At 39.8% G+C, this 25,507-nt stretch overlaps 1 protein-coding gene across 1 annotated transcript in view; it reads left to right on the top strand.

Moving 5' to 3' along the window:
- Positions 1-25,507, top strand: part of POL{LAMBDA} (DNA polymerase lambda (POLL)) — a 238,720-nt gene that overhangs the window by 5,141 nt on the left and 208,072 nt on the right. The window contains exons 3-5 of the mRNA XM_089833317.1: positions 13,088-13,522; positions 13,838-13,916; positions 14,020-14,150. Of these exons, the coding sequence (XP_089689443.1) occupies positions 13,088-13,522; positions 13,838-13,916; positions 14,020-14,150 (645 nt within the window). The remainder of the gene's footprint in view (positions 1-13,087; positions 13,523-13,837; positions 13,917-14,019; positions 14,151-25,507) is intronic.

Below are 25,507 nucleotides of genomic sequence, written 5' to 3'. Positions count from 1 at the left end.
AACTAAACTTAAGCTTAGGTAAATGGTAAAAGTTCATTTACTCCAACATTGCCCCTTAAGTGCAACTAAGGGAGAAGATTATTATGCAATACAAAAGCAAGATGCTATATGGGTTTTGGCTACACAAACCATTTTAGGTACCTATGTACAATGCAAATGCAATGCAATCGATCACTAGTGGAGTAAAGGAGAAAACCACATGGGTGAAAAATCGTCTCCAAAAAAGAGAAAATAAACAATCAAGATGATGCATGGAGAACTCAATGGTAGCCCCCAAGGACTACACACATGATGTGTAGAGAATTAATGATCCCCCCATAGGAAGGAAAAAGAGAGAAATGATGTCCCCCCAACAATGACAAAGCTTTAATATTGATGAAGTATGCCCAAAAACAAGAGATGATCAACACATCTCCCCTTAGGAAGAAACAAGTCCATTGAATGATGAAGAAGCTACTCCATGTCCAATGGAAAGGATGAGGAAGGAAGTCTTCAAATAGAAACCTCTGGAAACTAAGGAGTCTCCACACTTAGTGACCACATATTCATGATCAAATTCAACCAAGAAATTTGAGAAATCAAGTGAATAAGGAACCTAATCAATGCCAATCTCTAAAGACAAGAAAGATGAACCAACAGTTGCGTTGAGACTGTCATCAAAGAAGACAAACATCCCCTCAAGTATGTCTCCCAAATCTGCAAGAGGAGACTCCACAAACAAGTCTAAAACAATTGTTAAATAATTATTAATTATCCCATAAAGCAAGATCTAGAACACTATGATCAATTTGCGTAGATGTAGAACTCAAAACTGTAGAAGCAGGTGGTGGAGGAGGAATGATGCAGGAGCATCCTAGGTATAAGGACAATCTTGCATCACCAAAAAAATATTTCTATTTCCAGTTTTTGTGTTTTTAATAAGGGCTATTCCTATATAGAGTTGCCATTTGAGGGTGTTTGCTAATTTTAGTAAGTTAGTATTATGTGCTTAGATTGTTCTAATCTCATATATGGAGGTTCATCTTTTACGTATCAGCCTGCTGGATGAGCTTTATTGTCATATTATATGTATTGGTGTAATTATTGCAGATTTTTTGGTATGAATTTTGGCTATCCAAACTTCAGGTCCAGCGATGAAGGCCTAAATGGCTCCGAAATGAGGTGAAACTTTGACTTATGGATGCAACCGCTATAGATCGCTAGCCGAGGATTCTGTAATGGGGTTATAATAGCCCATTGAGTCAACGGTTTGCTAGTTATGGTCTCAAGAAGTCGACCCATCTGAAAATGTAATTCGTAAATTGTCTTGAGTTGATCATATGTAATAAAGTGTAATGGAATAATATAATATGAGGTTGGTCGACCTCAAGGGTTAGGGCTTAGTGTCTAGAACGTTCTCGGGTGGTTAAAAGTGCCTATATAAGGAAAGCCCGTAGGATGTCTAGGGCAGTTCTAGGTGATAATCGCAGCTCTATCTTGCAGATTGTTGTAAAGAAGGTGCCCATGTGGGTTTGTATATAGTAATTCTATAATTCCGCATTTGCGGCGATAATAAGAAACTCATATTTGTTCTCTCAATTTTTTTGTTGTGGTATTAAGGGGAGCACCCTTCATCAAGGAAGCTCAACACTAGGCTCAAGAACACTGAGGTTCAAATGACCAAACTTCACCTCAAACATGATTACCCTTGATAGAACTATATTAACCTCAAGCAAAGGAACAATCTCAACCAGATGAACGTCATCAGCGGGAGCAAAATAAGGTAAAGAATACAGTCATTATGCATGTTCCTCAACACTTCTAGCAATTATATCTGTAGTCTCCATATCTCTATTGTATACATAATTAGGAGTGAGCTCAACTATTTAACCTTTTGCATCATGAGTAATTTGGTAAATTGAAAGGAGATTAGTGGTCAAAGAGTGAAAGATCCGTAGGTGCCAATAAGCTGAATATTCCGATTTTTCTTCTTCTAAATTTTCAATGTTTTTGTGTTTTTTTGTTTTTCTACTTTTTTTGATATTTTTCTGTTGTTTTTCTGATAAGAGAATTGCAATGCCCGAATTGACAAAATAATGGAAATAAACTAACAATAAAATAGATCAAACAAAAGAATTAAAATTCTGAATTAATTTTTATTCAGCTAATCTCTAACATAGCTGTATCAGGCTGTATGGTTCTGATGTAGTAACAGCATCGATATTTGAATTGATTTTTATCTTTCAACTACTGATTTGTTCTCTGCTATCATAAATCTGCTGATGGCACACATAATTCTCTGGTTTTATGATGTCTGCTACAGCTAATCCCTCGCGCCCTGCTGGGAATGGACATGGTTGATTGCTTGAGGCTGTATTGCTAGGATTTGAATGATTGAAATCTAATAAATCTGCCACCCAGTCCTCGGATCTGTAATGTGATCAGTATCAACTGTTCACACCAAGTCTGCTTCAAAAGATTTCTCACAAAATTTGATGTCTGATTTCCAATCTGATCACCACTGAATCCTGTCAGCAGGAGAGCTAGGTTTTAGTCCAACTCCCTATTCTTCCAAGAGTTTCCGTTCTTGGAATCTCCAACTGTGGCTCAAATATGTCTGAGAGCTCAAACTTCTAAATGCTGATGTGAAAAATAAACCTGGATGCTCAAAATGAATTCCCAACCCTCTTTTTATCTCTTTCTTTCCCTCCTAGAGGTTCAAACCATATTAAAAGGCTTTCTAATAATTTATTTTCATTAACTTTTTGAAAAAAAAAAATCTCTTAAAGAGATCAGTCCATGAGGGTCTTATTCTCATTTAAAAAAAAACGCTTTTTAAAAGCACACTCACCTAAAAACTTGTGCCAAGGGGTATTTTATTAATACATTATTATTTCTTTTCCTAAGTCACCCCTTAAACTTATTAATAATTAAATATTAAAGTACTTTAATATTTCCAACTTTCTTTATAAACTCATCATTTTGACTCCAAATGAATTTCTGACTGCTATCACCAACCAGTCTACAAATGATATTTGAATGCTCTAGGCGAATTGATAGATTCCCCTAAAAAATAGGTACTGCAACCAAAGTCTCTAGAATGATCCAGAAGGTTCCCTGATGTGTTCCTATCAACTTGTAGTCAACCTCTAAAATGTAAGAATCCCTTCTAAAATTTAGGAGATTATCCCAAATTGTCCAAAACAACTTATAAAGCCCCCACATAGCTCTGCAAATCCCGAGATGGGTCTCCTATCCATACTGCTGAACTATGGAAATGTAATGTCTCCCTAAATAAAATATCAATAAAATATGATTAAATAATTAATTTTATCAAAAGCTAATATTAATTAATTAATTAATTATAATAAGTCATGGTAGTTATTTAAATATTAGTAAAGCATTATAAACTAATATTTGAATAATGAGCCTTGTTGGCTCTCAAACAATCTATGCTGAAGGCTTGGTTTTGTTTTTTTATTTTTGAGGTTTTGCAATTTCCGATACAACAGTATAGCAGCAAAATAGAATATATTGCAATAATAATTTCAACTCAAAATTTGGATATTACATAGGGGAATATACAACTGAAAATTCCAAATTTACAAAATATCAATAACCCATTTGATAAAATATCCTCTATTATCTAAAGCAACAATACCCAAAAAAATTAGAAGCTGCAATCCATGAACTTACATATAAGGCATGCCTTGAAACCCTTTGAAAGGAAGAATATTGGCAGCAAAAAAATTCTTGAACAAACAAATGCAACTGTATGTAAAAAATGGCAGCTACAATAATTCTTGAATTGACTTTCAAACTCAGCCTCTGCAACAATAGGATCGCAACTCCTCAAAATGCACTCCAAATGCATTACATGCAAACATTAACCATAGAACTATGATTCTTGTGTTAGAAAGTGTAGTCCACCCACACAACTTGGGGGGCGGGTGGGTGAATCAGTTCTGAGCAAATCAAACTTAAATTCAACTTCTTATATCCAACTTTAATAACCAAAAGAGTGACCAATGCCAACAGATAAAACATGCACAATGACACAATAATTTGTTTACTAGGGAAAGCCTTGATCAGAGGGAAAACCCCAATGAGGATGGTACCCACAAGATGATGTACTAATATAAATATTCCTTGTGAAAGGGTGTGACCTTGCTAGGAGTTGAATTCAATACAATCAGCACAATAGTACCTGTTAGGAGACTTTGGATCCTTGTCATAAGGTTCTAGCCCTGTTAGGAGCATGAAGGAAGACAACTGAACCCACTGTTCAAATTGCTTAAGCAAGTGTATACAACAATCTTCAAGATAACAAATCCAAAGAGTGAACCGACCAAACTCGCAATTCAATTGCCAATACAATTCCTTTGAAGTTCAACACCATGAAACAACTCTATCTCTACTCTGCTTTGCTCTAATGGTTCAACCTTTAAGTTTGCATTGCATACATAACATACATAATGATGGTATATTTTACCCAACCAAAACAACTTCCTGCATACCCTACTTAAATGATAATTAGGTCGGCCTTTTGAGCTTCCCTAACGTACAATTAGTTACATAGCACCACATTAAGATATTACATCAAGGTTCCCACATGTTACAATATAATTTACAACTTCCAAAATAATTCCCAATACATAGTCTGATGTAGGAGCATCCTGGGTTGCAGTCATCTCCAACAAGTATGTTCCTTGGATTCTTTGCGTCGCCAAGATTAGTAGCCTTTACTGATAGCTCTTCATATCTTATAGTTTTCCCTTCAAAGCAATGGGCGGGACTCTCGTTGATCTTCACGTTGATTTCTTTGGATTCCATGAATTCCGGTGGAAATACTCATCTTCATCTTCAGGCTCCTCGATGCCAAGCATGTAAGAATGGAACAGCTCATAATCTTCCATCCGCCAATGAAAAAGTCCATTTAGTGAATTGGTCTTGTCTCTTGAACATTCTTCCAATTCTAAAACCCCCTTGTTGTTTGGATCCGTACGGGCTCTTCCTCCATTTGTTCGATGTTCCCCGTCTGACTTGGACTCCGATGATGACGTAATTTGTTCACTTACTATTTGAGTTCGGAGATCAATGGCAAACTTCCATCCTCTGCTTTCCATCGACAAAATATTTTTCTTCCAATTGTGATTCACTTTAGCGGCCACCAGCCATCCTCTTCCCAGAATAGCGTCATATCCCTTTTTCTTCAAGGGAATCACTACAAAATCCAACACAAATGGCTGCGACCCGATGGTTAATTGTTGAGCCATCAAGGTCCCTAGGGGCTTTATCCCCAGCTGGTTGGCGCTGAGTAGGTTGAATGTGGGCGGCTACAGGGTAGGCTTGCCTAGTTTCTTTCACATCTCCTCGAGGAGAACATTCACTTTGGACCCACCATCCACGATGGTATCTGTCAGGATGGTTTCGAGGATTCCCATCTCAACCACCACCGGGTGATGGCCATTGCTTACTGTCAGCAACATGGGATCTGTGGCCGATCCTCCTAGTACAGTTGGTTGTTCCTTTGTCTCTGACGGGTTTGCATGGATATTCAATAATGTCGTCCTTAGTTGTGTACCGTTTGTAATAGGTCTTGAAGTCTAACGGGCACCTCCATTTACAACATTTGATTGACCTAGTTGTTCTCCCCCTCGGATTGTCCAAGAATAGTATCTTTCATATCTTTTGTAGCCTTTATTGCCCTTTCTATGTCTTTTCGTGCTTCCTGTAGTCTCTACTTCTCTGTGCGGGGGTCAAGATAGGTTGCCTACTTGGCCTGGTTGCAGGTGACAATAAGAACTTTCTCCTCATCAATATTAAGGAGGTTTACTTGTTTTGGGCAATTGGTGTCTTCGTGGTACCTTGGACCACACCATCGACATATCTTTTGAGGAGTGTCGTTCTTCGGACACTCTTTGACGAAGTGCCCCCATTGGTTACATGCTCGGCATTGGATTATGGGCCTTCTCTTGGAATCATACTGTATCCGATTCCTATTGTCATTGTTGCCCCATCCTCCTCAGCAGTTTTCTGTATCTGCCGGATGTGGCATTGTTCTTGCCTTGGGTCTCATTATTAGTGCCAAAAATGGATGGTTGTTCCTGTGTGAACAATATTTGTTGACTTCGTGTCTTCATGTTGAATGGGCACTCCTTTGTAGAATGACCCAAGATCTGATAGATATTGCACATTTCCTTTTTAGGGCACGCTCCCTTTGGGTGACCTTTCTCTTTGCAATCCATACACCATATTTCTCCTTCCTCCATGCGGTTAGTAGTTCCCTTCATGGACTTGAACTCTTTCCTCATTCGCTCCAAGTCCTTTTGGAGAGCTTGTACTTTCTTGTTGGGTTCCTCCTCGCTGTTTGCATTACTTTCCTCGTCAAAGGACTCATCACTCTCAGAGGAGGATGAGCATTTACTTTTTTTTTTTTTGCTGTCTTGCCCTCACTTTCTAGGTTTAGGGCACGGTCGTAGGCATCCGTATATGATGTGGGCAGGACTATCTTCATTTTCCTTCTCAATGCCCCGCGGAGTCCTTCGACAAACCAATGTTTCTTTAGTTCATCTGTGGGTTGAGTACCCATTTGGCTAAGAAGATCTTTGAGCCTTTGATTGTAGGCTTGAATGATGTCCTTGTTTCCTTGTTTACAGTTGTAGATCTCCGCGACAACCTCATTGTCGTCCCGTAGTAGCCGAAATTCTGCTTGAAATTCTTTCTTGAGATTATCCCAAGTGGAGATCTTCGCCTTGTTCATCTCAGAGAACCAATCCATGACCACTCCCGGTAGGTTGGTTGGAAATTGGTTCAACCACTTGTCAGCATCAGTGACGAAGTTGGCAGTCCATATGGTTTCGCAGGTATGACAATGCCGTACGGGGTCTTCCTTCCCATTGCCTGTGAACTTCGGGAGTTTTTGCTTTTGAGACATTGTTTTTCTTGTCCTTTGATGACCACTCGGTCGTGTCCCCGAACCATTAGGAGTTGGTCCTGGCAGGTTACTCTGACCACCGTGCAGTGTCCCTCCGACACTTTCTTGTGCACCGGTGTCTTCTGTTGGCCTCGCCTCTCTTCCTACTTCTTTATGGGCTTCCTCTTGTAGTTGTGTACGAGATGAATGCAAAAACTGTTCTCTTGTCTCCTCGAGCACCGTTAATCTGTGCCGTGTTTCCTCGACCAACTCCTTGTTGCTCCGTACTCGTTGTTCCGGCAAATTGTGGCACCCTTCGACAGTTCCGGTGCTTTCATGCGGTTGCCTTCAATCACACTCAGTGATTCCTCCTACTACCCCACAATCCGATCTTTGACAGGTTGTCTTAGCAGTTGCCTTCGCTCGGCTTGGATTAAATCTCCTTGCATAGATTGTAATTCATCACCATCTTCCCTCAAGTTCCTTATTTTGTTTAAAAGATTGGGCATTTGACATATATCATTATATAAATACAAAATAGAACACTATTTTATTTATTTAATCTGTATACATCATGTCGACTCATGTGACAGTTACAAACTCCTGAGTGCTCTTGACACCATGGCTCAAAAGCTCATGGTTTTTTTTTGTGACGCCGTACATCTCTCATAGAAATTCTTTAGGGTCTCCTGACGATGTTCCTTGCATTCCACTTCCTCCCTGCATCTCTTTTGTGCCAAGTATGGTTGTGCAATCAGACGGGGGAGTGGGTCTAAAAATCTGTTCATGTTTGGGCTTGTGTGCATAGCATCCCACACATTGTTTGGCGTAATCTTGTTCTCCGCTGCTTCTCTCCGTATGAAGGTTTCTAGGCTTATGTGGTATAGGATGTGAAAGTTTTGGGTTGCCTTGTGCTCACCTTCCAAAATTTCTGTTTCGTTGTCCTCATTCGTTTTCCGGTTGTCTGGTACTATTATTCCCATTTATCGTTAGCCTTCCATACTACACCGGATTCGAACTGGCAACAACGCCAAATGTTTAGCCCGTAAGTGAATAAGAAAGAAACATGTAATAACTTAACAAAGTAAAATACTATTCATTCATCAAATGCTTTTCGTACATAACAATAATGTTTCATACAACGATGCCAAATACATAAGTGAAAGCCACATTTATAATATCCGATACGGTGTTAATGAAACGACACAACTGTGTCCGCACCGGTAACTGCCTAACCACCCATTTTGCCGGACAACAATATTTAGTAGATAAAACACAATTCACCTGGTGTCTCACAGATTCAAAGTGCTGAAATGGTGAAGAATTCACAAGTCTCCAACAATGTTGAAACCCTTGTTTCAATCTCTTCCCCAAACACAAAGTGCACATTAAATAATACAAGTAATAGAATGAATGAATTCATCTCAAGAGCCTTGCTTTTATAACATTTCAATCCAAAAAGCTTCTACTCCACACCTTTCACTTAAAAGGCTTCATTCTTACAATTTTTCATTTACAAGGCTACATGCTCACACTTTTCACTTAAATTATGATTTTGCATTTGGAAGCATGCTCAACTTTTAAATATAATAGCTCCTTATATTGTCAAAAATTCCAAAAATAAGATAAAATAAAATATTTCGGAAAGGCACAAAAACATTAATTTTTGTAATAACAAAACATTCAAGCAGTGAAATTGATATAGAACCATGGGGTTCTTATAGTGGTACCGAAGCTTGCATGCAAAGTGTTTGACAAAATGTCAAATATCCAAAATTTAAAACCCAAATCAGGTTTGAGACAAATATCCTAGTTTGGGGATAATATTAGCAATAGAATTAATGAATTCATCTCAAGAGCCTTGCTTTTATAACATTTCAATCCAAAAAGCTTCTCCTTCACACCTTTCACTTAAAAGGCTTCATGCTTACACTTTTTGCTTACAAGGCATCATGCTCACACTTTTCACTTAAGTTATGATTTTGCATTTGTAAGCATATTCAACTTGTAAATATAATAACTCCTTATATTGTCAAAAATTCCAAAAATAAGATAAAATAAAATATTTTGGAAAAGCACAAAATACATTAACTTTGCAAGAACAAAACATTCTAGTGTTACTGAAATTGAGATAGAACTATGGGGTTCTTACAGTGGTATTGGAGCTTGCATGCGAAGTGTTTGACAAAATGTCAAATATCCAAAATGGATAACCCAAATCAGATTTGAGACAAATATCCTAGTTTGGGGATATTACACATCTTTATATACATGCCTCATTTGATCATTGGTTTACCTTCTCAAATTGACATAACTTCACTAAGTATGTGATGCAGGAGCATCTTGCATGGGAAAATTGAAAAAAAAAAAAAAAAAAATTGTGGAGAGAGAAAGTGACGAAAATTAAAGGAGAAATAAAAAAAATAAAAATAAAAAAAGGAAAAAAGAGAAAAGAAAAAAAAAGAGGATTTCTATTTTTGAGGTGCATAGGTGGCATAATAGAAAAATAAAAAATAAATGGTTGTCATTCCATTTATCGAGGTGTGTGGGTAGAATTCTAGAAAGTTATGAATATTGTAGAAAGTTGTGGATATTGTAGAAGGTTATGGAAGTTGTAGAAGATTGTGGAGGAATTCTAGAAGGTTGTGGATAAGTCATGCATGGGGTGGTAAGTGCCTATTTAAGCAAGGCATATGAGCATTTCTAAATCAAGCTCAAGGAGTAGCTTGAGAAGTAGAAGCTCAAGGAGTAGCTTGAGAAGTGGAAGCTCAAGGAGAAGCTCGAGGAGTAGAAGCTCTAGAAGTGGAAGCTCGAGAAGTGGAAACTTGGAAAGTGTGAAAGAGAAGGAGGAAGTTAAGAGTGAGTTTTCTTAAGTCTGTGGACAAAGCGCCGAATGTGAGGCAGTTTACAGCAGGATTGTGATGGACTTGTGAGTGTAGACAGAGCGTCGAATGTGAGGCAGTTTACGCTTGGATCTTGGATAAAGTTGGAGAGGAGCTAGTGACTGCAGTTTAGAAACAAGGAGGTTGCTTGGTGGCTTGCGAGCACAAGTTGAGATCTCAGAGGTTTCTACCAGAGTGTGGAGTTGGACTAGCTTGGGTTTGGATTGGATCTTGAGAGATCTTGTAGAAATGTTATTGTAATTGCTAAGGATTTTCAAGTATAATAAAATTGCTTGGGAAGTATTTTGTCATTTCTTGTCTCCATTTTGTGGCATTTTTGGTTATGAGTTGGTAAGGGTAGTGCGTACCTTCATTAGTGGTATCAGAGTAGGCCCTTCGTCAGTGGTATCAGAGCGTACCTTCATCAAGTGGTATCAGAGCGGTACTTCATCAGTGGTATCAGAGCCGTACTTCATCAGTGGTATCAGAGCAGGAGTTCCTGAGTGTACAAGTAGATCGCCGAAGTGTGAGGCAGTTTGTACCAGGATCTTGGTTGGGTGAAGTTTATTAGAGTGGGAGTTCTTGAGCGTGTAAACAGATCGCTGAAGCTGAGGCAGTTTGCACCAGGGCCTTGGGAGGACATGTAGATTGATCGATGGATGTGAAGATTGAAGACTAAACTTGTTGAGGCATGATTGTGGAGAGCTGGTGGATTGCAGATTCGTTGTCCTAGACTTGTGATGTGGTTCCTGATTGTTCGTGCGAGGTGGCAGGTTGCGATCTGACTTGCAAACAATTTGAGGTTGTCACAAGGAGCGTGGGAAGGATTTGTTGCAGAGGGTTTACGAAGATCTTGGGAGATGGCTCTAAGAGGATTGGACCCTAAGATGATTGCGAAAATCCATGATATAGTGGAGAGGAATTTTTCTAAGATGATTTCTCAGTTGGATGCTAGATTGGCTAATCAAGCTAAGAAGGTCAAGGTGGAAGAGGTTGGTTTTGTTGATCAGATTATGGAGTCTGATACAGAACCTGCAGAGCAACTAGAGGTTGTTGCTGAAGATATTCATAACCTTGTTGATGTTGGGACAGAGGTTGGTTTTCGTGATCAGTTGGTTGAGTCTGACATGGAGACTACAGAGCATTTGGTCGTGGATGATCTAGTTGATGTTGGTGGTGACTTGTATGTTGCAGAGCACTTGGTCGTGGATGATCCGGTTGTTGGAGGTGAGTTATGTATTGCAGAGCATCTTGTTGTGAGCAATGAGGTTGCTGGTGTTGAGAGTTTGGCATGTGTTGATGGAGATCTACATGTGGCTGTTGATGTGGGGTTTGTTGCTGTGGGTATGAATTCACTAGTTGCTGATGTGGATGAGAGTTTTCTGTTGAAGCATTATGTTCAGTTTGTTCCTGGAAGTGAGCATGTTGATTGGATGTTTGAGATTTGGGTGTTTGATAGAGTAGTGCAGATGTGGAAGATTTGCATGGTGGTTTTCTTGTCCCTGTTGAGGTGGAAACCTTTGGTGAAGATGAAGATGGTGGTAGATCTTTCTTTTTGGCGTCAAAGTGTGGGACACACTTTTCTATCTACTGGGGGAGTCTGATGCAGGAGCATTTTGCATGGGAAAATTGAAAAAAAAAAAAAAAAAATTGTGGAGAGAGAAAGTGAGGAAAATTAAAGGAGAAATAAAAAAAAAAAAATAAAAAAAGGAAAAAAGAGAAAAGAAAGAAAAAGAGGATTTCTATTTTCGAGGTGCATAGGTGGCATAATAGAAAAATAAAAAATAAATGGTTGTCATTCCATTTATCGAGGTGTGTGGGTAGAATTCTAGAAAGTTATGAATATTGTAGAAAGTTGTGGATATTGTAGAAGGTTATGGAAGTTGTAGAAGATTGTGGAGGAATTCTAGAAGGTTGTGGATAAGTCATGCATGGGGTGGTAAGTGCCTATTTAAGCAAGGCATATGAGCATTTCTAAATCAAGCTCAAGGAGTAGCTTGAGAAGTGGAAGCTCAAGGAGAAGCTTGAGGAGTAGAAGCTCTAGAAGTGGAAGCTCGAGAAGTGGAAACTTGGAAAGTGTGAAAGAGAAGGAGGAAGTGAAGAGTGAGTTTTCTTAAGTCTGTGGACAAAGCGCCGAATGTGAGGCAGTTTACAGCAGGATTGTGATGGACTTGTGAGTGTAGACAGAGCGTCGAATGTGAGGCAGTTTACGCTTGGATCTTGGATAAAGTTGGAGAAGAGCTAGTGACTGCAGTTTAGAAACAAGGAGGTTGCTTGGTGGCTTGCGAGCACAAGTTGAGATCTCAGAGGTTTCTACCAGAGTGTGGAGCTGGACTAGCTTGGGTTTGGATTGGATTTTGAGAGATCTTGTAGAAATGTTATTGTAATTGCTAAGGATTTTCAAGTATAATAAAATTGCTTGGGAAGTATTTTGTCATTTCTTGTCTCCATTTTGTGGCATTTTTGGTTATGAGTTGGTAAGGGTAGTGCGTACCTTCATTAGTGGTATCAGAGTAGGCCCTTCGTCAGTGGTATCAGAGCGTACCTTCATCAAGTGGTATCAAAGCGGTACTTCATCAGTGGTATCAAAGCTGTACTTCATCAGTCGTATTAGAGCCATACTTCATTAGTATGATCTAGTTGGATTAATTCTGCTCCTTGGCTGATCATTTTTGTTGTTCTTTTGTATTCATTTCATGACGGAGTGAACACATTATCTTCTTGCATCTGGTCTGCATTGTCATCTTTATTTATAATTCATGTGTCTAACAGATATAGCTGTAAATACTCCGCGTTTACTTGATACAAGCAAATTGAACTTCAAATATATCTTCTTGAACTTGAAAGCTTGCTAGGGCCTAGTTGGATGATCCTCAAAGTGTGGGTCAGTTAAATTGCAAAAAAAAATTAGCTTGTGAGAGTGGACCTCTTAATCAAATTGCTTGAGCAAGTTGTTAAATGAGTTCTTTGGCTTTTAATTTTGATAGGTCTGCCTAGGACCCTAATGTGAAGGCTTATACCAACTGGCTAGAGGGAGTAATTTTTTTATCAATGGTAGCAAGTTCTCAAGCCAATAACAGTGCAAAAGCAATTCATAAAATAGCAGCAAAGTCCAGACTTTTATTTGTGAAGTCTGGAATTAATTTCCTAGCTTGAAGTTGACAAACCCTTTTTTTATATGTAAAGTTGATAAAAACAAAAATGCATGAATTTTAGAAAATAATCAAATCATAGAAGTAAACATATGTATTATTATATAGAGGATAATTAAATATATAATTACCAAGCTCACTTTGAATGATTGTTGTAGGATGTCTTATCTTACCAATGGCTAGAAGACTGCTTGAAAGAAGGATCAAAGCTATCGGTTGAGAACTATCGGCTTCAAATATTATTTGAAGATGCACCAAGATCTGAATCTGTGACTAACTCACCAGAGCCAAATGATGCAAACCTGGTACATGACTACAGTTCAGGAAGAACTAAGAGAACAAAGAATTTAAGTAGTCATTCTGAGGAGGTGTCCTCTGGAAATCAGAGTGAAGTGCAGATTGCTCCAATTGGCAAGAATGCAATGAAGATGGGAAACACATCTGCCAATGATCTAATCAAAGAAGAGTATGCAAACACTGAAAGTGGTCTTCACAAAGAGAACTTGAATAATGGAACTGATCTCCGTAGTGACAAATCAATATCTAAGACTTTGGCTTCTGGTACTAACAATTCTACAGATACATTGGATGAGGTAAAGTCCCATTTGGGTAAACTTATGTTAATCTTGAAGCTTCTAACTTTTCTTATAATAGTTCATTTTAGAACGAAAAGGTTGTCATTCCATATCTTTATGCATTGCCTGAAACAAGGTCTTGTAGAGAGGTTTAAATCTATTTTACAGCTGCAAGGACTTATTATGAATCTTAAAACGTATAAAGTAATGATTTTTCATTTGACATTAATGATTAAATGTACAAATATCATCTTGCAGTAATTATCATAATCTACATCTGAGGACTTGTCAGATGACTGGATATGAGGGCTTATATTTGATTTTCTTGTGCAGTTATTGATGCTATACAATCCACCTAACTTAAACAGAAATATTACAGAACCATTTGAAAATCTTTGCACCATTTACAAAGGTGATAAAAGTCTCTGAATAAATCCTGAGTATTCGTAAAATAAGCCTCTTTGTTTTTCCAATCAAAAGTAGCTAATTTGTCAGCTTGTACTATATATTTTCAGCACTAGGTGATGATAGGAGGTCTTTCAGCTACAGTAAGGCTATCTCTGTTCTTGAGAAGATTCCTTTCAAAATTGTTAATGTTGATCAGGTTAAGGGTTTGCCTGCAATTGGCAAGTCTCTGCAGGACCATGTAAGTGTTTTTCCGAGTTGATACTACTCTTTTAGTTTTACATTCTTGACAAATAGATGGTACCTTATAAAAAATGCTTATCCTCGATGCCTTTTTTGTGCATATATCTGGTTTCTCTGAACACATAATTTGCATTCAGTAATAATATGAATTCGGAGAAAATAGTTGAGTGCTATTTAAAAATTCGTTTGGTCTTTAAAGGAAATCTAATTTATTAGAATTCTATTTTCTATGCATATATACATATACTTCCAAATTCATTTGCTTATGTCAATAATAAATAGGTTTATAGTGAATGCAGATAAAGTTACTTATGAAAATTGAAGCTTGCAATAAAATCTGTTTACCGCCTATGGTAAAGGTAGTTTAATGCATGCTAGTGTATGAAAGTTATAACAGATGCAAATATATGCCATACATATTAGAGAACCTCCATGTATTCCATGAATATCAATTAGAGTTTACATCAAGTGATAAAAATGATACCAATGGCAATGGTAATAATGATGATGCCCTCTTTCACCTGAGGGGGTGCGATGTGAATTGTTAGGACCATAACTACTCCCCTTGGCCACACGAACTATCAATGATATGCTTACTATTAACAACATTTTAGACAACACATAGCATTATACTCGACGACATCATCCCCCCCAAAAAGAAAGTCGTCTCATGACGATGTACAAACAAAATGGAATGATGTTAAAACACAACTCACACTTCACTATACAAAAGAGAACAAAAAATCAGGATGGGGGAGATTGAGAGCACGTCTCCGATGTTGTAGTGGTGGATGAAAGCACTCGAGTGGGTGATAAGCAAGCCCAAAGCTCATAGACTTGTTGTGTTTTGACCTGCAAGTTCTGGTCTACAACCATCTTCTTCTCCATCGTCTTCTTCACCGTCACTGCCGCCTCTAATGACTACTACTCCTTGGCATCGAGCTCCACCATAGATCTTGCCACATGTGACTCCAGCTTCACCTTATCTGCTCTGACCTACTCGAGCTGAGCCCCCAAAATTTCTCTCTGCCTGCATGGCTGCCCTCTCTGTGGCCCATGCTTCCCTCTCTTGAGTTACATCTCGCTTCATTGTCCCTATTTCTATTGCCAACTCCATCCGGGCAATCTCACGTGTGGACAAGATATGCTCGGAGTGGCATAAGAGTAACAACCTTCCTTGAAGGCCATCTCAATCTCCCTGAGTAACTGTAATGTTCCTGTTATAAAATAAATAATAAATCAAACTTTTGTAACGGGCTGATTGATTTAATGTATCTCAGCCCCATTTTTATTTTTGTTTCCATAGTTTGTGTCACAGTCGTCTATCTTTGTACACCCTCGGAAAGTTTCTTGACAGGTATTTAAGCATGGCTTGTAGGTTGTGGTTGGTATGCAATTTGGATTATTTCTCTTGTATTGCGAATTCCAGTGAGGATTCTCTGTTGTTCGCCATTTCGGAAGTGAAAGATCTTCTCTATTTGGCTCTTGCGGTTTCACTGGGAATTCAACCCTCACCCTATTCCGTTGTTGCATGTATTACTTCGCTCGGCCTTGGCAAGTTGGAGCATCATCATATTGTGAATTATTCATTGTGTTGGTTTGATCTTCTCCTTTGTCTTGTGTATTTGAATTAAGTCTGGCTATTTGTTTACATTCTCTGCAAAGTCTATCTGTGCATCACCTACGAATTCCATCTATCTCCACTTACTACTGCACACTGTACGGCCTCCATCCCAAGCAACACCCTTCATCTTTCCCCCACATCTCCCATCTCATCCCATACTCCTTCCCCATATTTGTACGGCTTCATAGCTACATCGTACGACTTCATCACTACAATCGGAAGCCACCTTACGGTTCACCTCTGCTACGTACAGCCTTGACTTCTCCCACTCGTACGACCTCTTCATCCACCGTACAACTTCCTTCATCCACCGTACGGCATTGACTAATGACAGTGTTACCCCCCCAAACCCCCCCCGCGTATGACATCTCACATCTTTGAACGGGCTGTACCGTACGGCCACTATCTTGCAACCGTACACCTTTGGCATCCTTACTATTGTACGAACTTCTAATTGTATGGCTCTGCCCTCTTTTGTATTGACTTGTCATCACTCGCTAGTTAATCCATTCGAAACCTGTTTCCCTACCTGTCAATACCGTACGAACATTTTCTTGAGGACATTCTGAGATCAGGAACATTTCAGTGGTATTAGAGCTTTTGATCTTGCCTGCCTGTGGAAGTGAATGCAAGTTTATACTCGGAGGAGAAGACGAAATAACCCTATTGATAGAATGGCAGATCATCAAGATCCTACGACAGAACTCATGAATCTTTTAAGAGAGCTGAATAGAAATCAAATGCAAATCAACGAAACCCAAAGGCTTATGGAGGACACTCTACAAAAATTGGCCGAGGGAGAGACAACAGGAGAACAAAATGGGCATTGCAATGATTCTGTTTCTGGAAGGACAAACTTTTAACCCTCTCGCTTTCGACCCTCGATACCCATCTTCCTTCCAAGGATGGAAGCACCACACAAAGGAAGAGAGGCCACTTTTGAGGAAATGCAGGAAAAACTTCGGGAAGATTGGTGGAATGCAAATATGGAAGGAGATATATCTTATAGAGACTAGTTGATTTAAGAATGAGATATTCTGGCGGAGGAAATCGCGGTTATTTTAATGATGATCTCAGCAGAAAGATCAGAAAGGTGAACTTATCACCATTTGATGAATCTGGAGTCATTATAGAACAGTCGTGAGTCCGAAAGGCAGATACCTATTTCCAACTCAATCCAATGCCCGAAGAGGAAGCAAGCAAGTTCGCAGCACTTCATCTGGAAGGAGTGGCGCATGAGTGGTGGCATCATGGTCTAGTCACTCTCGGTCACGACCAAGTGACCTCTTATGTTGGGTTTATTGAGAGACTCATTGATCGTTTCGATGGGAAGGATCCTGAACTAAACTTCAAAGATCTAGCTCAGTTAAAGCAAACGAGCATGGTAGACAACTATGTCACCGAGTTCCAAAGACTATCCGTATTAGTCACAGACATCTCTGAAAGACATCGAATTGTGTTATTCATGGATGGGCTGAGAGAGCCTTTAAGAGGTTGGATCAAAGGGTTCAACCCGGGTACACTCAACGAAGCTATTAAGGAGGTGCGTGACATGGCCGCATCTTCCTCCAAAACTCACGCAGTTACACCAACACCATCCCCACAAGAAGACAAAGACAAGGAGCCAATTTAGAAAAAACCTCAATTAGATGAAGAATCTCGACAAGAACTCTAGAGGAAAAAGCTCTATTTCACGTGCAAAGAACCATGGGGTCTTGGTCATCACTGCCTCAGGGAGGGAAAGATTCATTACATTGAGGTGATGCTTGATGACGACGAAGAACAAATACCTGCAGCAACTGACGAAGGAATTACCCAGTAGGAGAGAATAAATGCCCCGATACAAAAAGGGGGTTCCATTGCTACCCTTACTACACTGACTGGAGGTGGTATTTTCAGAGTTTGTGGCACACTTTATGAAAAGCGAGTCCCAATCATGATTGATAGTGGCACCACACTCAATTTCATCAATTCATTTTTGGTCACTAGTAAAGGCTTGTACGCATTTGAGCACAGAGGATTTGAGGTTAAGGTTGCAGGAGGAACCTTGTTACCTTGCACTCATGTGATCCCACGGCTTCAAATTTCCATGGGAAACTATACCTTGGCAGATTATTTCTTTATCATAGATTTGGTTGATACTGATATCATTCTGGGCATCCAGTGGTTGGAAACTCTTGACCAGTACACTCAAAGTTTCAAAAGGATGGACTTTTCATTCGAGATGGATGGCAAGGTGGTGTTGCTAAGAGGAATGATAAATAAAGGATCGAGGGAAGTCACAATCAAGAAAATAGAGGCAATTTTTAAATAGGAGTTGGCCCCAGAGGCTGCAGATAAAAACAAGATAGTCAACACCTCACCGCATTCCTTGGATAAGTGGTGGGCTCATCTATTGGCCAAGTATTCCAAGAACTCTTTTGCATGTGAGTTGATGGATGGTTATGTACATGATGAAAAATACAAGGTTATTGATGACATCATTTACTTCAACGGGAAGATCTACTTAGTGCCTAACTCGGAACTGATGACAGAAGGTTTTTTAGAACCGGGTTTTCATTTGCTTGAGGACAAGCAAATTTTGGGACGGGAGGACTGTAATGTTCCCGTTATAAAATAAATAATAAATCAAACTTTTGTAACGGGTCGATTGATTTAATGTATCTCGGACCCATTTTTATTTTTGTTTCCATAGTTTGTGTTGCCTTTGGCTATCTTTGTACACCCTCGGAAAGTTTCCCGACGGGTATTTAAGCACGGCTTGTAGGTTGTGGTTGGTATGTGATTTGGATTATTTCTCTTGTACTGCGAATTCTAGTTGGGATTCTTTGTTGTTCGCCATTTCGGAAGTGAAAGATCTTTCTTATTTGGCTCTTGCGGTTTTGGTGGGATTCAACCCTCACCCTATTCCGTTGTTGCATGTATTACTTCGCTTGGCCCTGGCAAGTCGGAGCATCATCATATTGCAAATTATTCATCGTGTTGGTTTGATCTTCTCCTTTGTCCTATGTATTTGAATTAAGTCTGGCTATTTGTTTACATTGTCTGCAAAGTCTATTTGTGCATCACCTACGAATTCCATCTATCTCCACTTCCTACTGCACACTGTACGGCCTCTATCCCAAGCAACACCCTTCATCTTTACCCCACATCTCCTACCTCACTTCGTACTCCTTCCCCATATCTGTACGACTTTATAGCTACACCGTACAACTTCATCACTACAATTAGAAGCCACTGTATGGTTCACCTCTGCTATGTACGGCCTTGACTTCTCCCACCCGTACGACCTCTTCATCCACTGTGCATCTTCTTTCATCCACTGTACGACATTGACTGATGACAGTGTTACTCCCCCTTGCCCCCCGTACGACATCTCACATCTCCTCTGTACAGGCTGTATCGTATGGCCACTATCCTGCAACTGTACACCTCTGGCATCCTTCCTATTGCACAGACTTCTTACCTAACGACTATGCCCTCTTCTGTATTGACTTGTCATCACTCGCCAGTTAATTCATTCGGAGCCTGTTTCCCTACCCCTTCATTGTCTTCATACCATACAACCATTTTCTTGAGGGCATTCTGAGATCAGGAACATTACAGTAACACACCCATCCAAGTCTTTCTTGGTTTCATGGTGAGGGACTGTGGTAGGCACACTCTAGACTTGTAACATGCTCTCAATGTCTAGTTGCATTCTACTCTCATAAACGCGAAGAGCTTCTCCAACTCCTCTATGACCTCCTCCGAGTTTGTGACTAATTAGAGGCTCTCATGCTCCTAGCTCTTGCAAACATCTCCTACAAGTACTGCTCAAAGTTACACTTCCTCAACCCTCTCCTATTAGACCCCTATATGAGACCCTGCTCTACACTCCTTGTCACAAGCATCCCCTGAGTGGGCTTTGTGGCTAACTCCAATAGCATGTTAGGCTGTCGAGTGGGCTTAAAGTCTATCTACTTTAACTCCATGGGCGGAGGTGGCATAGATCTCGCTAATGAGCTCTCATCATCCAAATCAACTACCTCCTGTGGGGTGCGAGGGCCATGTCGTGGAGAGGTCAAAGTCTCCTTAATCGGACTCATCAATGCCATATTATAATATGCCATCTTCTTTGGCATCTTACCAACCTCAACAATCTCCAACTCACTGCGTGGTTCCCTCTCCTCTTTCTGTCTGTGCTCTTCTCCCTATGGCTCAACCTCTAGTAACTCCATTTGTCCACTCGTCAACCTCTTGTAGTAAACCAATTACTTGAAGTTGGTGGTACCATTGAAATGCACTCTGTGAGGGTGCATAAACTAACTCCTTGGAAGGTGCTGAAACTAGTTGTCACTGAAGGCATTGCTATCATGGGTGTTATGTTCATTGGTATCCAAATCTAGCCAGGGGCTGAAATCGCTGCGGAGGTCACCAATCCCATTGATGCTGTTGGAGTCGAGTGTGTGTTTTATAATAAGGGTCGTGTGAACAAAACTTGTGTCACCACAGGTGTTGAGGTGAGTGTAAGAATTGCTAGCTTAATAGGGTCATCCTTGGCCACTTGACTATCGCCCTCGTCTGAGGCACTAGAACTCTCTGACGTCTCCTCCTGTTCAATGTCCACATCCTCTAACTCTAATCGGGATACAACATGCCTCCAACGATTCTACCCTATAGTTTCTTTTTGACTTGTTGGTGTGTCCAAGTGCCTCCAACACATGATGGGCAACTCACCAGGCATTAGAGGGCCAAGTCTCACCTCTAGTTAGTCGGTTGGAATCTGCGTGCGTGTGGTACCCAAGGATAGGTCAGTGGCGTATAATATGTTTTATGCTGTAGGGCCATGAACTCAAACATTCTCTCAGCCAACAATATAGCCCAGTCATGTACTACGCCATTCATCAACACTATATGGGGCATGGCAATATCAAAAGCACGGCTAGAGCTTGTCAATCTACTTTTTACTACATCGATGTTACAGCGCCATGATGCTTCTTGGATGAAGGACTTTTTCATCCGGTGATCCTTTGACACCTTTGCCATGGATCTATTTCTTCAGGTGTAAGGCCTTGAGATACCAACTTTATCCATAATTCTTTTGCCTCCCTTGTCATCTTGTGTGCCTTCATGTCAATCTTTTTGTTGTTGTGCCTTGGCTTGCCATATACACACGTAAACTCTACTGCCGTGAATGTAACCCTCAAGTCCAACCCGAGATATGGCAATGTGCTCACCCAAGAATGCCTGTTGAAGGTCTTAATCATCGCTCCTAGTGCACCTTTATAGTCCTTAATACAAAATACGGGCATTTGTATTGCCCATTGCACCTGCGTGGTCCTCAAACTTCTCTTTATCAAATCATCTTTAGGTGTGTCTTGCCACAATTTCCGACATTCCAACCCCTTAAAACACTCAAATGCCACAGTCTGTGTTATGACTGTATTCTTCGGAGGAGCCAACACCATTTGAACTTTGGGCCTTATCTTCTTGATGCAGAAGCATCCTAGGCTAGTCAGCGATCTTGTATGCAGGAGTATCAAGCTCAAATTGGTGGACTTATGTTTCGTGCGGTTAGGGTTATGTTTGAGGCATATTGGTGGACCTTGTCCTATGTGTGCATAATGATGGGAGTAATTGTATTGGAGTTGGAGCCGTTTGGTGGTTGTTGGTAACGTGTTTCTATTTCCTGGACAGGCTTTGGAGATTGTTTTCGCGAGCTTCAATCTATGGGAGTTGGCTTGGGCGACCTTGGATTTGGAAACTTGGATGGCACGTAGACATATGTCTAAGGGCCCATACTTTCATATTTTTATATAAATTAGTTATGCATTGTAAACTTGGGGTTTGTCCTAAGTGTTATTTAATTTAGTCTATCAGATTGACTTGTGCCTTGAGTGTGCATTTAACGAGCGTTTGTTTGATGTAACTTGTTGGGCCAACCTATGGCTTGGTTTAGTATAAGTAGAGGGTCTTGTGATCTCTTGAGTCATTCAGTTCAACATGGAGTAGCTAAGAGGAGCGAAATTGGCAGAGCTAGTAGCTAATTGTGGGCTTGGGGAAACAAGAAGCTTGCTTGGAGGCTTGCGAGCACAAGTTTAGATTCTTCTTGGGGTTCTCTACCAGATTGTGAGTTTGGGTTAGCTAGGAGTTGGATCTTGCGAGGTCTTGCAGAACTGTTATTATAATTGCATATGTATTTGGCCGTAACTCAAAAGGCCTTATAGCCGGGCATGGTGGATGTAAATCTTATGATTCTATTATGAGAATAAGTGTTATTTTGGTTTTGAAAATCTATGTTATTGTTATACTTCCGCTGTGTGGTTATTTGATCAGGGCTACGTCATCTCCTTTGGGTACTCACCTGCCTTGTACTGCATCAAGTGGTATCAGAGCTGGTTGATCTTGTGGATTTGCTGCTTTGGGTTTTCAAAATTTTTGGAAGATGCCTCTGAGAAGATTGGAATCCAGGGCAATTGCAGATCTCTGTGATGCTGTGGAGACTATGATTTCAGAGAAGGTTAGATTGGATTTCAGATCTGAGATGGAGTTGATGAAGAATGATATTGTCGCTGAGATCATGAGGGCTATAGCTGGTGTATCGAGGAATATGGGTACTGAAGATGGTTATGAGGAAGTTGTTGAAGACTTTGAGGTTGTTGGATCTAGTGGAGAAGACAAAATTGATCGAATGGAGAGACCTATGGAAGACATAACTGGTTGGTTTGATAGGTCTGGAGCTTAGTTGAAATTGAACCATAAGATGTATGTTTCTAATTTCTCGGGTACTTTGAATCTTGAGGACCTGATTGATTGGATTGGTGAGTTGGAGGACTAATTTGAGTTAGAGGGTATTGGAGATCCGCTCAGAGTGAGGTTGGAACAAACTAAGCTGAAAGGAGATTGATGGTGACAAAGATGAAGGCTAAGTTCATTCCTGTTGATTATGAACTTGAGTTGTTTAAGATATTGCAGAATCTGAAACAAAAGGATTTGTCTGTGAAGGATTATACAAGTTGACTATTTGGTTTGGACATAGAGAACTTCCCAAGGAAAAGGTGGCCAGATATATTAATGGCTTGAGCTTCAATAACTAGGATGAGATTGGTATGCTGAAGATTGATTTGGTTGAGGATGCTTATCAGTATGCTTTGAGGGTAGAAGATAAGTTGAAGATAAGACATCAAGGTAATTCCAGAGGGAAGGAAAAGAAGGAACACTCTGTGAAGGACAAATTGATTTTTGAGGATGAACAAAAACCTGTTGAGCAGAGGAGAAGAATAGGTAGAGGTGCATTTAAGGATACTTGTTTTAGATGTGGTCAAGGACAGATCTTTTGAATGTCCCAATGATGATAGGAAGGTTGGAGATAGAAGAGCTGTTGTAGTGCATGGAAATGTGGATTCGGTGAATGAGCCCAAGTAGGAGGAAGAAAACTTGCTACCTCAACAAGTATTGCTAGGTAAGAAGGTGTTGGAACCTTGTCAAAGGAGGAATTTGTTCAAGACTCGATGTATTTTTAGAGGTTATTGCTGGAATGTTATTATGGATGTTGGTAGTACTGATAACCTAGTTGCTGAGGAGATGGTTCAAAAACTTGGTTTGAAGAGAGTGAGACATCCTTGTCCTTATAGGATCAGTTGGTTGCAAGATGAACATGCTTTGGAAGTAAGGGAGTAGTGTCTTATTAGTTTTCAAATTGGACAGTATGTTGATCAGGTGTTGTGTGATATTGTGGACATGAGTAGTTGTCACATATTACTTGGTAGACCTTCACAATATGATTGCAAGGTAGTGCATTATTGTTCAAGAATGTGTTTACTGTTGAGAAGGGTACCATGGAGTTTTCATTGATTCTTTTGCAGAATGTAGAGCTCGGTAGGAGGAACTTGAGTTTTGGTTGCCGCGTTGAGTTGAATGCCCAAAGGGTTAGAGATCAGTGTGAAAAACAAACTTGTGGCACACGAAAGATAGATGAGAAGATGATACAAGAGCATCATGGGGTTGTAATAACCCTCAATAGGTGATAGCTTAATTAAACATCAATTTTCCTTCACAAGATTAATGGTTTGACATTTCGTCAAACACTTTGCATGAAATCTCTATCTTGTTGTCTTTTATCTTTAGATTACTTTCACTTGCTTGTAATGGTTCAAATTTAGTTTAGACGCATGAAAATGGTTATTAGACAGTGTTACACCGGCGTAGGGGTGCGGCGGTGTGGGAGGATGTCGGGATGAGTTTCGTGTGTGGGAAAAAAAAGGGCCTCAGTTTGGGGACGGCGGGGGGATGGCAGGGGTGCGGAGGGGGTGGAGGGGGTTGCATAGTATATATATATGACAGAAAATGCTAATTATGAAATGATACTTTAATATATTATATAACATACCAAATATAGTTGAATAGAGAAAATTGAAATGCGATTCACAAACCATAAGTTCAAACTTGAAACTTCATAACCATTACCAATGACCATTTAACAAATTAACTTAGTTCAAGATGCAAGATTCAAAATTCATTGTTCAAATATGAATATCATATATCATAAAGATGCTCATGAAGACAATGAGTCGAGTAGCATGTAAGTTTGAAACAGTGAAATGAAATAATGTATCATAGCCATATCAAAGTGAGTACAATCAACAAAATGACAAAATGTCAATAATGAGAATGGAAACATCCCAAGTGCTCTCTAATCATCCCCTATATTGAAGTCCTAATCATCCCAAGAGTTAGCTTGCTTAAAAAACAAATTAAAAAAGAAATGCAAAAAGTATTTTTTTTTATAACTTTTTGGGCCATTCAGCCAGCCGCACCCCGTGAGCACCTTGGGAGCACCTCGTGCGCACCCTTGCACCTGAGCACACGTGACGCACTCGAGTCTCACATCCCACCCGGGTGCTCGACTGGTGCGGCCGAGGTGTGGCAACGCTTTTTCGGTCAGCAAGGGTACTCGAATGTGCGACGCACCCGCCTGGGGACGTACGCGCACCGGGTGCTTTGGGTTTTTGACCCGAGTGCGCGCACCAGGGTTACACTATTATTAAATGTCCAAACAAAGAAGTTGAAATACAAATGCAATCTTTTTTGACCATTCAAATACATACATATGATTATAGCCTGTGAAATGTGCATCTACTACCAATAGACATTTATACAAACACTTGGCATGTAATCTAATGACTAAAATAAATAACTACAACTCATGAAATTTGCAATTAAATAAGAACCTGTAGGTGACTGTTGTAGATATCAAATTGTTGCAGATTTGTGTGAGGAACAACGTACAACAATATGTTCCCTCCAACTTAAGGAAGATCGCAGTTAGCATGTAATAGACGATGCACCAATAAAGAAAACATCAAACTCCAAAGGAAAACGCAGGTTTGCAACTTATAATTTCTATCTCCAAACCCTTTTGAATCAGACCAATTCACTCACAAATATCAGCTTCTCTTGCATAGTTAATATAGTTGAGAAGACAAATCAAATTGCTATACTTTAGTAGTGGATAACAAATCCTCAAAACAGACCCTTATACTTTAGCAAGGGCACAAACTTCAGAACCTTAGAAAAAGCCACAAAGGCATCAAAATAATAATAATATCCAAGCATGCTTCTTCCAATGAAATGAGGTCATATTTATAATGCCTTTGTTGAGAAAAGTTTCCAAAAGAAACCAACTTCTGAAATTGTGAAAGTTTCCAAAAGAACTCAACTTCTGAAATTGTGAAAAGTTTCCCAAAAGA

Source organism: Cupressus sempervirens, chromosome 5 (genome assembly GCF_028749045.1).
Source record: "Cupressus sempervirens isolate cs-2001-9-10 chromosome 5, ASM2874904v1, whole genome shotgun sequence".
In the NCBI taxonomy this organism is placed as follows: Eukaryota; Viridiplantae; Streptophyta; class Pinopsida; order Cupressales; family Cupressaceae; genus Cupressus; species Cupressus sempervirens.
Note: the sequence above shows the minus strand (reverse complement) of the source record. Positions and strands in the feature narration are given on the sequence as shown.